The sequence below is a fragment of the Pholcus phalangioides genome, unplaced genomic scaffold (genome assembly GCF_987345545.1).
Source record: "Pholcus phalangioides strain wild (caught in Gottingen) unplaced genomic scaffold, Ppha-v1.0 ptg000017l_1, whole genome shotgun sequence".
In the NCBI taxonomy this organism is placed as follows: Eukaryota; Metazoa; Arthropoda; class Arachnida; order Araneae; family Pholcidae; genus Pholcus; species Pholcus phalangioides.
In genome coordinates this window covers 15,612,175-15,627,802 of record NW_028301610.1, presented here as the reverse complement: position 1 = coordinate 15,627,802, position 15,628 = coordinate 15,612,175, and the positions used below count along the sequence as shown (strand labels likewise).

Here is a 15,628-nt window from a genome sequence, read left to right as displayed (position 1 = left end):
CCAAAGGGAGGGATTTTCAAGGGGGGGAAAATCACTAGATATCTTTTGTGTTGTCCGTTTTCGTTTGATGCCCCTAAGCATGTTTTCTTCTTGGTTAATATAGCCTGTTATTCTTTAATGGCAGAATGAAAGGGCAGAACACTATTTTCAGGGGTAAATGAAAAGAATGCGACCACCTGCACACACTTGTTTCCTTTTTGAAATAAGCTAGTGCCATGCCTAGTAACACTAGAAATGATATTATAGGGTCTTTAAACTAAAACCCTCCTTTCGCAATCAATAATAGTTTAATGATGAAAAAAATAAAATTTTATCAAAAATTTCCGAAATATCTGCTGAGGAAGGAAAGAGTTTCTTTTTAAAAATTTGCGGCCACTGAAATTTTGCGGCCCGGTGCGACCGCGCCTTTTGCAGCCCTCCCCATATCCAGCCCTGTCTAGACAGAGGTTTTCAACAAAGTTCACCGATAGGAAACTGCTCCAAATGATACACCTAAAAGTATCCATCTATATTGCTAAAAAAAACTATTTTCCCTTTCAGTTCCCCACTTTACGATCGGATTTTCGCCGAAACTCTAATCCATGACATGGTTTTTGGTTGCGTAGCGTGGCGCAGTCGATGTTTTGTGCGTTAAATGCAGAATCACCACGTGATATAATATCGATGTTTTACGTAAACGTGACTTACGACTTCTCAAGGTATGGGTGTCGGAACATCATTTAAACATTTTTAATACCGCTATATGATATGAAACCAAATTTGAAAGGTTCGTGATTACTTTGTGCGCAACATATTTGGAATGTTATCTATCCATTATTGTTACACCTGCTTACATTCAAGATGATACATGCATTTAACGCGATATTCTAGAGATATATATATAGGGCTATAAAACAGTATCGGATCCACCAAAAAATGTTTAGTCTTCTTTAGTAACCGTAGTGTGAAAACAGAAGAGATTAATTGTTATTATAGGAGTTCTTCTGCACGTTGAGAAAATAAAGATTTGGCATTCTGTTGGAGCACCATGTTCTCATGCAGAAACTCTATCCGGCAAATGTTCACTATCGTAAGTATTGAAAATTATTTCTAAATTTCTGCTATCGTATATAAAATACAGTACATAAAATTCCGTTGAAACATATTCTTTACAGGTAGGATTGTTGTTGATCTATAGTTTGGATTATAGCTTAGGTGAAGATCCGATAGTACAAACGAAACTAGGGAAAATAAAAGGCAAAGTAATTTCATACAGTGGTAAACAGGTAGACGCTTATTTAGGTATACCATATGCTACGCCTCCACTCGGTGACCTCCGGTTCAAAAGACCGGAGCCAATTCAGCCCTGGACCGATACAATTGATGCTACCAATTACCCTCCAGCTTGTCCACAAATATCCTCATACCCTTTTCCGTGGTATGATAACATTAGCAGATACGACGAGAGCTGTTTGTACTTGAATATATGGGTCCCATCTTCTCCACGGAAAGACAGAGCCGTCTTTTACTGGATATTCAGCGGCGGATTTAGATTCGGATCAAACAGTTTGCCAGTATATCATGGGCAAGCTTTAGCTGCTGCTGGTGATATGATCGTGGTGAGTGTCAACTACAGATTAGGGGCGTTGGGATTCTTCTATTCTGGATCAAAGGATGCTCCTGGCAATATAGGCAAGTACACTTCTTCTTGTAAAATGCATGCCGTTTTCATGTAAAACTATTTAACAAATTTGTTTGACAATGCAAAAAATTCAAATAAATTATTCATTGTCCCGTATTTGTTAAAAGGTCTTTACGACTCGCTTCTTGGACTGAAATGGGTGAACGAACACATCGAAGCTTTTGGAGGTGACAAGAGCAGGATAACTTGCGGTGGGCACAGTGCTGGTTCGATAACATGTGGGATATTAAGCGTTTCACCACTAGCTAAAGGACTCTTCAGCAGAGCTATTCTACAGAGTGGAAGCATGGCAAATGATTACATTTTGGATTCCGCAAGAACTAATTTAGATCTAGGACAGAAACTTGCGGAGAAGGTTGGTTGCAGTAATGCAGTATCATCTCTTCGTGCAACACCGGGGATAGTGGTGAATTGTTTACGAGGTAAAAATATTATTAGATCAAATCACATAGATGACATATATATTGAGAAAATAAAGTAAAGATATAACTTTTTTTAAATTGTGAATTTAAAAAATTATAATTACAGCATCTACAAAATGGCATGGGTATCACTTTGTCTCAAAACGAAAAAACTGATTGAGCTATGCGTGCTACAAGCTGATTGCTTCAGGTTCGCATAGTAACCGGTGATTCAGCCAGGCCACAGCACAAGTCAGTGCCGTCTTAACGCATGGGCCCAAGAGAGTGCATGAGTCAAGAGAATGCGGGACTCACAAAAACGAGAACCAGTTAAAATTTTCGAGAATTTGCCAGGTGGGGTGTAAGAAAAATCACTTGGCCCGGGGGCACATGATGCTCTAAAGACACTAGTGATCTAAGTGATCACACTAAAGATGCCCTGGCACTAGTTCGGCAAGTCACCTTCTATAGTGTTCTAATATTCGTCGCTAGGTTGCAGTAGACCAGGATTACACTATAAAAGTTTCAGAAAAGTCCTTTTATAAAACTCGAAAAACGCAACCAATAAGCGTGTTGGTGACATTCGCTCGAATGTAACTGATCCGTTTTGAAGGTTTAAACATTTAAAAATTACCTTAAAAGCTCAGTATCTATCATTACAGTGGAACCGCGATAACTCGACACCGTAAAAGTATCGACTTAAGCGGATGTCAAGGGAGTTAGTGAAGTTTCATTTGATCTCTTCTCCCAATTTTTAAACATCGTCATGTATATATATTTAAAAATATAGTTGAACAATTCCATTCCGTCATCTATAAATTAACAAAAAAGAAATTATCTGCAGCTTTGTACAAAAAGTTGTCGAATATTATATGATCGTGAATTATGGTGAAAGAAACCATAACTGTATCAAAATATCTGTTATTTGCGAATGATCAGTGCAATTGCCGAAAGTTAGGAGAACTTTCATTTTTTTTTAACTTAAAAATTTCGATACAAAAAAAATCATATATTTTAGCTTATTCAACCATCTCCCACTTAAAAATTTCAAATATCATCCGCGCTTATCTGTGACTTTCGTAGTCACGGGTTAAGTTTCTATTCTCCAAACAGTGGAAAATGACTCTACCCCCAAGCTATGTGGAAGTACTTTCGACTAAACGACGAAAAAGGGAAAAGAAATGAAACGAAGAATTGTTGAAATTTACGAGAAAAATGTTGTGATAATTTATTAACTGACCGATCTCTCCATAACACAATGCGAATCGTAGTAGACTTAGCGGGAGTTCAGCTATCTTGTGCCGAGTTAAAGAAGTCTCTCCCCATTGAATTATGCCAACTATGAGAATAATAAATATCGAGTTATCCGGGTAGTCAAGTTATCGAGGTTCTACTGCATTTGTTATTTTCTTGCATTGAACAAAAAGTCTTATAAAAGTAGGACAAAGTAATCCTCGTATTTACAGTAATAGTAAAGCTAATTGACATAGAAAAATTAAAAGATATCTTTTAGAATAATCTCCTCACCATCGCACTGAAAAGTTATAACCAAGATATTTCATTTGCAGGTATCAAAGCCATGGAACTCACAAAAGCTTTAAATGAACTGAAGCCACGAGAAACGCTCACTTTTAGTGTAGTAAAAGGTGATGAATTGATTGGTGATGATCCTATAAAAAGACTGATGTCTGGAGATTTTCATGTTACAGATATCCTGACTGGTATTGTGCCCGAAGAAGTTGTTTTTCAGATAACTGCAGAGCATGTCGAGGAATTCGGATTTTATGGACGCAAAAGTGATTATATTAATAAAACGTATGCTAAAAAATTACTCCAAACAGAAGCTTTTGGAATGAGCGAAGACAAAAGTGAACTGACTAACTATTACCTGAATGGAATTAACGATGACGACATTCAAGCGATCCGAACTCAAACTATTGCTGCTTACAGTGATTACCTTTTGATCTGTCCGTATATATATTACGCTGAACAGATAGCAAAGAAAAACCAAAACGTTTTCTTTTACGTTTTCACGAAAAGGCCGAGCGATACCAAATGGGCACCATGGATGGGAGTTGTTCATTTTGATGAGGTCCAGTTCACATTTGGACAGCCCACCATAAATAAGGAAGAATATCCCCAAGATGAATACGAGTTGAGCGTTGAACTGTTGCAGATGTGGACGAATTTCATCAACAATGGGTAAATTTATCTATTTCTGTATTAAATTAGAATTTGCTCTTGATGCTAGCTTATACATACAATGTCGATGCTTCGAATAAGATAGAGCAGGGGCAGCCAAAAGCTGGCCTGCGAAATTATTTTGTGCGACCCGAAAAGGTAAAAATACTTTGTATTAGATTGAATTTGTGATAATTATTTGAACTATTTTTAATTCCCAAAGCACTGATTAATTTTTTATTTACTTACATTCATTTATTTCTAGTCACGAAAATAATTTACCATGTTCTTACACCATACTGCCTTTTTATACACACAAATGATCACTCATAAAGTTTGTTATGGACATTTTTTTTCTGCCACCTCGTTGAGCACGTGCCTGTTGTGGCCTCTGTAGTTGCATCTGAATTCATATTTGGCGTTCTACTTACTCACTTTTCGAAGTGGATGCCAACTCACAATGACACCTCAGAACTTCAACCGACCAGTGCCGTCCTAACGCATGGGCCCACCCGGGCACGGCGCGGGGCTCTCAGGAGAAGAGGAGCCCCACAGAAATTAGATCTGGTTGAGATTTCCTAGAATTTACCAGGTAGGGCCTCAGAAAAATCATTTTCCCCGGGGGCCCACGATGCTCTTAAGACGGTCCTGCAACCGACAAGACTACGCAGATCCCTAATAATTCAAAAGAACAAATATTTGTCATATTTTGATAGCGGGGTTGATATTGTGTCGTTGACCGAAATATCTCCAAACCAGGACACGATGACTATTTGTGCCGAAAAAAAGAGAAGCTTTCATCTCTAAATTTCGACATGCTGAAACGCTCCAACATTTTATCTTTACACGAAATCATTTTCATAAAGTTTGTTCTACGTATAAAATAATTTATTCTTCTTAGCCATTTTTTAAAGTTTTTAATTTGATTCAAGTCTGGAAATGACCAACATCAATTCATACGATAGCTCGATCGAAGACCGGAACATCATTTTGTGGAAGCTTGTTATCTTGGTCTCCAAAGGTTTCCCACGGACATAAGTTAGATACTTCACAGTATAATTTTGAGAGTTGAATCTCTGATCCACAAAAACAAAATCAGTCTTATTTGCACATTTAACTCAATTCAGACTACAGCTAATCCTCGGCTTATTTGATAACTCGTTCAAACGCGTCAAAAAGCTGCAAATATATCACCAGTAGCTTGAAAAAACATATCTGAGCCATCAAAAGTTACATTTCTTCTCTCATCAGAAAAATATGACTACAATTTGGTCGAGTGGCGCGAGTTGGCCGCTGTGGTGGTCGAGTGGTTATAGTGCCGGACTCGTGATGCGAGGATCCGGGTTCGAACCCCACAGTGGTGGTCGGCTGAAGTTGGTTTTCTGTGGTTCCCAACTTCAAGGCGCAAATGCGAGCCGATCTCCCCGTTAAAAAGTCTCGCCACAGAGAGCAACAGTCCTACAATGAAAAATCATTCAATCATAACACTTCACTCATAGTTAGAAAAACTGGGGGCAGATGACAGCACTACACATAACAAGCATTACACCGAAACAAACTTTACGTCAGGTTGCACTACACGTACACGCACATTCCCGCATATACCGATTCGTTGGGGGGTTCCGCAGGGAGGGGGGTGCATGTGTGGTGTAGCAGTAGTAGGTAGGGACTCCAAAAAATGGCTCGGGGATCCATGATGTTCTTAGGTCAGCCACCTCGTTGGGCAATTTGCCTGTTGTGGCGTTGTATTTGTATTTGTAATTTAATTGCCTAAATTCACCAATTTCATTTTCATTACGCTCTTTATAGCGATGCATTGCAGTCACGTTACTGTGTAACAGAATTTATAAATAAAATTAGACTCGTACTTGCTTGCTAATGACGTCATCCTAAAAAGGAAGTCATTTGCAAACCACTCGGTTAAAAAAAAACACGGAAACCAGGTTGGTCTTACAATAATGTCACATAACGTAGAAGCTAGCTAGTTAGCTAGAGCCTAACCAGGAAAAGCTGGAAGCGTCAACAAATGGTACTAATAATAGTTGTGCAAGATGGTGACAATACTAATTTAAGGAAACAGTTATTTTCCGGGTATTATGCTGAGGTGAGCTCGGAAAGAAAAGTCATCACGTCTCCGCCGGGACTCGAACCCAAGCCTCTTGCATACCGGGCAAGCATGCTACCATCTGCACCACCGGAGACACATGAATCTGCCTTCCTGATTTCACGCACTGTGTCGTGAGGCGCTGAAGTAGAGGCATTAGTAGCCTCTCTTAAATCAGGAAGGCAGATTCATGTGTCTCCAGTGGTGTAGATGGTAGTATGCTTACCCGGTATGCAAGAGACCTGGGTTCGAGTCCCGGTGGGGACGTGATGACTTTTTTTTCCGAGCTCACCTCAGCATAATATCCGGAAAATAACTGTTTCCTTGATATCTCTGGCTGAGAAAGAAGCCATCTATATCTCTCTAATACTAATTTACACCACGATATCGGGTGCTTATGTTTTTACGTTATCTTTTCTACTTTGCAGGCGTCCAGATGGCGATTGGCCAGCATTTGATTCGAAGAACCACATAGCAAAGATACTGGAAAAAGCCAATGTGAAGCACTACCAGGAAGTCATACACCTTAAGAACTGTGATTTTTTAAGATCGTACATATTTGAATCTTGATGCGAAAAAAAAAATATTACAATCTCTTCTCATATATGAACACAGAACGTGATTGAAAGCATAATTAAACATATTTCTAAACGTGGGTTGAGTGGTTTTATTTCTTTTACGTCGAGTCTACATATGATTTCAGCTCTACAAAGAAAAAATGCTTTTATATCATTTTTCAGAAAATATTGTAAAATATTGAAAATTATTCAACGAAAATGCAATTTCATTTGATTTTTTTGATATTTCTGAAATGATTACTTTTTCACTCTCTTTGTCAATTATTTAAGTTTTTTTACGTATGACACAATTTTTCTTTTTTTTCGTATAAAATCAATAGATTAAACACTAAATTCTACAAATTTTCACCGTTCATATTCGTAATTAATATAACTCCTCTAACCTAATACCTCCCGAAACGGACATGTCTCGTTACCTGACGCGTTTCTGATCTCCGGTCCCATGGAATAGGGCTTTAATGTATTTCATTCCCCTTTAGCGGACACTCTCGATAGCGGACAGTAAATTTAGAGTTTATTATTCATTAGTCCATTCCATATTATTATATGGTTTATCTATCTGGGGTGGCGACTTCGTTTCAAATCTTACACCAGTAATGAAACTCCAAAAAAGAACAATAAGACTCATTATAAATAAATTTTTAACCCCTTTAAAACAACTTTATCACAGTCTTGGAATCCTTCTCCTACGCCCGCTTTGCTTCTACAAATCTACTATAATTATTTTTAAACGACAATTTGCTTTGCCTTTAAACATTTCTCGCTTCTCAATATTTTTGTAATATTATGAATAGTTCGTTCCAGTTGACATAATCGAACGCCTTCTCATAATCAATGAAACAGACGTATAACCTTCTTGTCACCATGTTCAGGTACCCGGCTATCAGTCTTAACGCTGTTACTGTACCTCTTGTTGCCAATTTCTTCATAAAGCAGAACTGCGAATCATCTTGGTAGTTTTCGATGCAGTTTTCCATACGTTTCCGTATGATGCGGAGTAGTACTTTCGAGGCATGACTGATAAAGCTAATTCTTCTGTGTCTAGCAGAGGGTTTCTTTTGTATTGGTATGATAACTGTCGTGCTATGTTCTTCAGGCTATTTGCCCGTTTTATAGATATTTTTAACAAATTCAGAGAGCCGACTGCTGACAGTGTGTCTCTACTATATTTTAATAGTTCAGCGGGAATGCCATCCAATCCTTCCGCTTTTCCTATTGGTAGTACTCTTATTGCATCTTCAAACTCACTTTCGAAGTTTAATGAATTATAAAAAAATTGCTGTAAAAACTAGCCTTCCATAAAGAAGGTTCAACTCGATTAAGATCATGCAACGTACATAAAAACACGTTTTGAATTTTTTTTTTTACACATTATAGAGACTTAAAAATTGAGCAAATCCGGCAAAATCAAGATGAGTCTGTAATTCATATAAACTATAGTGAAGTGAGCCGGCTTTCAGTATAACCAGACGTCTTTGACTTTTGATTTCTGTGGTGTTGCCACAAAGAGAAAACAAATTATATTTACATGTGCCGGGGGAAGACACCACAAAACCACAACATAAGTTGTTGAGAAAATTTCCGTCACTACTGACTTTGAAATTTCACTTGCTCTTTCATATAATCAAGTTTATCAATCCTTTGATAATCGGCTTTATGGTTTGTGTAATTTATGTCTGAATAAAAAGACGACTACGTATTTATATCCAACCCGCGCCACTGCGATGCATGGAGAAAAACTGATAGCGCCTCAAAACGTAGCAGAAGAGTGCAGAATAACTTTTAAAGGAGCGAGGTTAGAACGGTTTGAGCAGTTTGTTCCATGTAGAGCGAAAGCTAGTATTGGCCATTTACACCAGACATTGAACATTGAAGGACCGGACACACCCCGCTTCCCATCTCAGAGAGACATCGGGGGATGGGTGCATCCGGAAATTTATTAATTTATGTTAAAATAACAAACAACGATATACATATATACAATAAAGAATCTGGAGTAAAAATTGTGATCTAGCATCATCCACAGATGATCAGTCCGTAATCGTAATAGTTCTTATGTAAATAATCAAAGAATAATTTTTGTCTTTTTTGTATGTGATAGAAATTTACACCAGACAGCGATGAGCGTCGAAAGAAAAGAAAACTCCGTCCAAATAGAAATTTTCCGTGACGTAGATCTGATCCAACACGCTGATTGGCTCAAAGTCCCGCTCCAGGAGCGCAATCTTGTGAGTTTCGCTTTTCTCGGGGCGATTCTCGATGAGTATGTCGATGTGTTAAGAAGTGAAAAATTAATACTTAAGGACTACGATGTTCGTGCGTGTGTTGTGTGTAAAATGTAATGAAGTAGTTGAAAGGCACATCGGAAAAAGATGGGGTATAAGATTTCCGGGGGGGGGGGGCAAAGAGCATGTATTAAAGGTACGCATATATATATATATATATATATATATATATATATATATATATATATATATATATATATGTGTGTACAGCATTTTTAGTGTATTTTCAAAAGCCAGGGGGGAGGACGCCCCCACCCCTGCCCCCCTAAATGACCCACTAATTATATATATTGCGATTATGTAACAAAGAAGTCAAGTAATTCTTTTTTCCCACAACGCACATGTCCTTTTCAGGAAGTAAATGTAAAGCTTTAAATTCTAATCGACTCGATTCCTTTTCTTGAAGTTTCTATATTTAATTCTGTTTTATATTCAGAGTAACGAGAATTATAACAGCATCCTCCTTTCTCAGTTTTGAATCTGGTAACCCTAAATATAACCTTATAAAAGCGCATGAAAAATTTAATCGTAGTAGCGCCATCTGTTTAAGACAAAGAAAAGCGAATTCTGTCAATGAAAGAAAAAAATTATTAATTTTTATTGGTAGTTTATAACACACACTTGTATCTACCAGCACCTTCTACAGATAGAAGGCCTCCGCACGGGTTGATCTGTAACGTCATTAAGACTACCTCTAGCAAGTTTGCATCATTTTGAACCACAGCATCCTATTTCGTTTCTTCTTATTTTGGCGTAGAATCTTCCTGATTGGCTCACAAATACCGCATAGTGATTGGATGTGGGGCATAAAAATCGCCAATTCTGAGCCCGATTTTCGGCACAAAGATGATACTAGCATGAGCGTGGAATTTTTTTCCCTGAATATTCTAAAGGAAAATGGACTACTTGCTCACGTCACAAGCAGCGTGCGGAATCCTTCTATCTCTAGGAGGTGCTGTATCTACACATAATAACATACTTCGACATTATTTATTTTCTGAAGCATCGGTAAAATATTGTCTCAAAAAATCACAAGCTGGCATACGTGGCATGTTTTGGTATATTTTTACCATTCCAGGACGATTCAATATCTTCACCATAGGATTTTCACGGTTATACGGAGGCCATTCATCACCCGGAGTACTGCAAAAATTAAATTTAGATGTATCGTTTCATGAGAAAGTGTTTCTTGCGCATAATATGCCTTTCGCTAATTATTTATATTTGAAATATTCATCATTATTTAACATATTCGTACAAAAAATTCACTTATTAAATTAAAAATTACTTTGGTTTCAGTTTTTCGTTTAAGCAGTATGAAAAGCAATTGTTTTAACCCTTTGAAGAACAGACATCTTTCCAAAATCCATAGCAAAACATGTAAAGAGGTTGGATACAATCTACCCCACCGTCGTTCAATGGGTTTTAAGATACATAATAATATATATTTTTTTTTAAATTGCTTTATATAAATTTTGAAATAAAGTAAATACTCTGCATTGTGTTATTTACTTTCGAGACATTAATGCAGAGTCCGAATCAAAAATACCAATAAAATTGAAATTCACCAATTTTCTTACCCAGTTTTAGCGAAGTTGGTCCATAGTTTCATCATCTGTATGCTCAAATTGTATTCGTCAACGGTATATAAGTTGCGATCCAGCGTCGGCTGTCCAAATACATATGGTACATCATCGAAGTGCACTATCCCCATCCATGGTGACCAATTTCTGACGCTCGGTCTTTTCGTCATTAAATAATAGTACACATTGACACCTTTACTTGACATCGATTCAGCATAATAGACACATGGACAAATGCGGAGGAAGTCAGAGTATGCATTTATAACTTGCTGTCGAATTTCTAATTTATTACTGTCGTTTAAGCTACCTAAATAGTAGTCAATCGGAGCATCTACGTTTACAAGTCCGGAGAATACATCCTCTTTCAGTAACAACTCACCGTAACTTCTATTGAAAAGAGTGTTTTTCAAACCAAAGAATCCGAATACATCTCGATGCAAAGAGCCTAGGGAATATCCTTGTTCATGAGGTACATTCCCCATTAGAACTTCTGTTCTTTGAAATTCTCCATGTTTCAACCTCTTTTTAGGATCGTAACCTACTACTGGGTCATCAAAAACGACTTTGAAGTGGATGCTGAAAGGTTTTATATCACATATCTTGTGAAGCAGGTAACTTGCGTTGATTGCTGAAATACGTGAAGTGAAAGTATAACCATAAAATAAATTTGGTGTGAATATTTCAGATACTTTGAGATGAAAAAAGTACTGTAGCTATTGGGCTTAAGCAAAAATTATGGTCATTTTTATGCAAATTGTTAAACTTTTGGATTTTTAGAAAGAAATGTTATAAACAAAGCACGATGTCTTAAATAAAAAAGTAGTAGTTTATCGTTGTTTTTCTACTTACTTCGCAAGCAGTTCACAACAATGTTAGGATTGTTACGTAGAGTTGAATTCTCATTAGCACAACCAACCTTTTCAGCTAATTGCTGACCTAAATTCAAATTGTAATCTTTTCCATCCTTAACTCCAAAAATACTACCACTCTGTAGGATAACCCTTTTGTATAGTCCTTTTGCAAGCGGTGACACTCCGAAATATTCAGCAGTCTGTGATCCAGCGCTATGACCAACGATTGTAATCATTGCTGCGTCACCTCCAAAAGCTTCAATGTTTTCGTTTACCCATTTTAAGGCTAGTAACGAGTCATGCAAGCCTGTAAGTAAAGCAGAATTTGGTAACTCGTTAAACTAAGAATTTATGAGTCTTTAATATATGAAAGTTTGCCTTTAATTACCTAAATTACCCGGAGCATCTTCTGTACCAGAATAAAAGAAACCAAAAACACCTAGTCTGTAGTTAGAAGTGACGACTATGACGTCTCCGTGCACAGCCAACGCTTTTCCTTCATAAACAGGAATCCTATTCGAGCCAAAAGTGTATCCGCCGGTGTGTAACCAAAACATGGTAGCTCTTCCTTGGCGTTTGGGGGTTGGTACCCAGATGTTCAAATACAAACAATCTTCACTTTGTCCGCTCAGAGTATCTCGCCAAGGAAAAAATGATTTCGAATATTGGTGACACGCTGGAGGGTTGCGAGTTGTATTCAGAACACCGTCCCACGGTTGAACTTCCACTGCTTTTTTGAATCTCTGTTCACCAATAGGAGGAACTGCAAATGGAATTCCGAGAAATGCATGAACGTACGTGTTGTCGTAAGGAACCATTAAACCTCGTATTCGGCCCAATTTTGTCTCGACTATAGGTTGGAGTCCTATAATTAAGGAAATATACTGTACAAATAATGGTATCTGAAACAAAAATATAAATGTAACGTTAGGAGATGATGTATTGCCATCTAAAAACCAAGTCTTATAACTGAATAACTAAATACTGTCGAACTTGGTTAATTCGAAGCTGAAAGGGACAGCACAACAGTTCGAATTATCCAATTCAACCATGTAAGATAATTAGACTTTCACAAAAGCTCTTGATAATTGTATATAAAAATGCATTGAATTCTATCACTTACTACGTCAATTTCCTCGTTGTTGCAATTAGTGTTTGTATAAAACGTAAACGATCTCGAAAATTATTTTATTGGTAAATTTGCTCGACATCATTTGTTTTTCTTCTGGATAAACATTGTAAAAAAATTTCAGTTTGATTTAGAGAATGAAAGATGCAGTTTTCGAGCTTCAATAGCCAAATTTTTTTTGTAACATGTCCGTAGCTTCTGGAAGTACAGTCGACACTCATTTTCACGAACCCGTACGGACTTGATAATTAGTTCGTAAAACCGAAAGTTCGTAAATGGGAGAGCGGGAAATAAAAAATGAGTAAGTCATTCACCCCCTTTATTAATGATTTCCATAAAAAATCACTTTTTTTGTTTGCTTCAGCGAAACATTTTATACATATAAGATTCCATGGAATTGATGTAGGATAGCATTTCACGTAAATTTCGCTTCTCTGAAATATTTTCAGAATAGTGGAACGCCACTAGAACCACTTTCCATAAGAAACGATCTTTTGCTGATCTTTGGTTAGAGCTTTAACTCAATGTAATTTTTTGAATCCCGTATTTTTTGGCAATTTCTGTCTTGTAAAAGAGTTCGCACATTAATCTTTCAAAATATTTTGTAACCTTGAATATTTGTATGAGCTCATAATGACATTTCTTCCCAATATGTATTGTACATAGTTTATGATTATGTGCTTCACCAATTATGTATATAAACAGGGAAATTTATATTATGTAAATCGCGTATATTATATAAATATATTATGTAAATATAAGTGAGTAATTTTTTTTCGAATGTGATCGCCCAGCACTGTGAACGGAGGCTCTGTTTGATTCATAGAGTAATAATAGTAGTATATCTTTAGTCTATGGTTTGATTATATTCCCGTCGCAGTGGAGGCTCTGTGTGTTCTGTGTGTGTATATTGCATATTCCGTAAAAGAAAGGGAAACAAAACTGCCCAGCACTGTGGACGGAGGCTTCATTTCTTCGTTTCCCGTCACAGTGGAGGCGCTGTATATATATTTTGTATACATTGTGTATTTAGACCATTCTCAAATCTCCCTCACTTCGACATGCCAACAGGTCCCGAGATACCTCACAAGGGCATTGGATAGAGTTTGGCAGAGAGGACATACATGTTATATATGTCCTCTCTGCCAAACTCTATCCCATCCTTGAACTTACGTAAAAACTTTTACACCGACTGAAAATATGTTGAAGTCCACATGAAACTATGATCTAACATGCCAGATTGAAATCGTATAAGTTCATCGTGATTCGATGGTGGCATGACGCCGAGCTGTCTTAATGCATGGGCTCAACATAGGAAGAAATAAGCCCGGAAATTTGTCTCCCGCTGGTCAAATAAATGCAGTTTAGTTCGTTCAAAAACAAAAACTTCAGCTCTGTGGGGCGTGACCTAGCATAAATGTAGATTTTGGAGATACTTGGGAAAAAATTATTTCTTTTCCAATCGCTTCTCGGAGCACCAAAAAATCTTTGGCGGAACTCAGTTTATCCAATCATAATACATAAAGAGTGAATTACGTTTTCGACGCATCTTCAATTCATGGTCACCCCTATCAACAATCAAACCCTCCTTTCTGATACTCGTTCGAAAGCACCTGTATGTTGGCGATGACAAATTGGTGTGTGTGTGAACCCACTATACCTTCCCTCTGTTCTTGTATTTTCTCTTAAGACACGTAAAACGTCCGAAATACAGTTAAATTTTTGTTACAGTAAACTCGGAGGGAAACTGGAAAAATAAAATAACCGGGGAAAAAATAGCGGAAGAAAAACGAAGTTGGTGAAATAGAGAGTTAATAGAAATGAGAGTTCGTAAAATAAAGCGGTTTTTAACATTAGCTACATGCATGGCCCCCACATCCTGATAGGCTGGGATCTTTTGCGGGCCCCTCGGTCAGATTTTTAAGGGGCCCCTTTTGTAGTTAATTTATAGCGTGAAAAAGCAAAAATGATGAGAACCGTCCCTGGCCCCAGGGCTAGAGCCCTGTCAGCCCCCCCCCCCTATGTTGGGGCCATGGCTACATGGAATGCTGGTCGGGACAGGGGTGTACAGTTCGAAAATGAGACTTTAACAGCTCATATCCCCTTCATCATCGCTCTGACAATTAAATGCAGCAGTGCATTGAAGTATTTTACTGATTGTAGTTTTTAAATGTTGTCTACGGTATATACATGTTATATGCTGGAAAAGATCAGTAAGCCACCGAATAAAGAAAAGAATAACTGAAAGTTAACAGAATTTTCCGAAAAAAAAGATACATTTTGCATGTGTCATATCTGAATCAAACTTCGAATTATTCAAAACATTAGGGGAAAAGTTCGAATCAAACAGGTAATTTTTTTTAACATTAAATTGAGTAACAAACTCAAGGAAATTTCCTAAAATTCGAATTAACTACGTTCGAATCATCCAAGCTCCTCTGTATTCCTCTCATTGTCATCAAGAAACGCGGAAAGTTATTATTCATTTCAACACAATTATTTTTATGCAAATGTTATGAAAATTAATAATGATTTTTATATGGAAAAATGAACTGGAGTTCAAGCGTACTTACAACTATGAAACACTTCATAGCCATGATGTGATTTGAATTTGGATACACCCAAAGTGTGTTATTTCAGCCACCTCATGTCCCGAATTGTAAACTGAAAATGATTTGCTTGTAAAAAATATCGAGGATAAATCCAACGGGTTTAGAGCATACACGCTTGGGGTATTATTTCTACATAATGATTCTAAAACATAACTGATAAAATCTAGACGTGCATTTCCGCAAAAAAAGTAGCCCATATATATATATAAGTAGTTCTTCAATA

At 37.2% G+C, this 15,628-nt stretch overlaps 2 protein-coding genes across 2 annotated transcripts; one reads left to right on the top strand and one right to left on the bottom strand.

The window, feature by feature from the left end:
- The first annotated feature begins 905 nt into the window (after nucleotides 1-905).
- LOC149072441 (acetylcholinesterase-1-like) lies at nucleotides 906-7,022 on the top strand. The gene is made up of 5 exons (XM_089246457.1): nucleotides 906-1,069; nucleotides 1,155-1,671; nucleotides 1,789-2,103; nucleotides 3,651-4,284; nucleotides 6,796-7,022. The coding sequence occupies exons 1-5, from the start codon at nucleotides 1,028-1,030 to the stop codon at nucleotides 6,935-6,937; spliced, it is 1,650 nt and encodes a 549-aa protein (XP_089102583.1). The 5' UTR covers nucleotides 906-1,027; the 3' UTR covers nucleotides 6,938-7,022.
- Nucleotides 7,023-9,814: 2,792 nt separating this feature from the next.
- On the bottom strand, nucleotides 9,815-12,556 carry LOC149072440 (acetylcholinesterase-1-like). Its single transcript, XM_089247191.1, has 4 exons — nucleotides 12,053-12,556; nucleotides 11,663-11,971; nucleotides 10,811-11,441; nucleotides 9,815-10,373 (listed from the first exon to the last, which is right to left on the bottom strand). The coding sequence occupies exons 1-4, from the start codon at nucleotides 12,480-12,482 to the stop codon at nucleotides 10,217-10,219; spliced, it is 1,527 nt and encodes a 508-aa protein (XP_089103317.1). The 5' UTR covers nucleotides 12,483-12,556; the 3' UTR covers nucleotides 9,815-10,216.
- Nucleotides 12,557-15,628: the final 3,072 nt, after the last annotated feature.

Bases quoted from the DNA above. Each gene is read 5' to 3' on its own strand.
- LOC149072440 (XM_089247191.1), bottom strand. From the start codon at position 12,482: ATGGTTCCTTACGACAACACGTACGTTCATGCATTTCTCGGAATTCCA. The intron at 11,442-11,662 runs GTAAGTAGAAAA...CACGTATTTCAG, and splicing joins TGTTGTGAACTGCTTGCGAA to CAATCAACGCAAGTTACCTG. The intron at 10,374-10,810 runs GTAAGAAAATTG...TAATTTTTGCAG, and splicing joins ACCAACTTCGCTAAAACTGG to TACTCCGGGTGATGAATGGC.
- LOC149072441 (XM_089246457.1), top strand. From the start codon at position 1,028: ATGTTCTCATGCAGAAACTCTATCCGGCAAATGTTCACTATC. The intron at 2,104-3,650 runs GTAAAAATATTA...TTTCATTTGCAG, and splicing joins AGTGGTGAATTGTTTACGAG to GTATCAAAGCCATGGAACTC. The intron at 4,285-6,795 runs GTAAATTTATCT...TCTACTTTGCAG, and splicing joins ACGAATTTCATCAACAATGG to GCGTCCAGATGGCGATTGGC.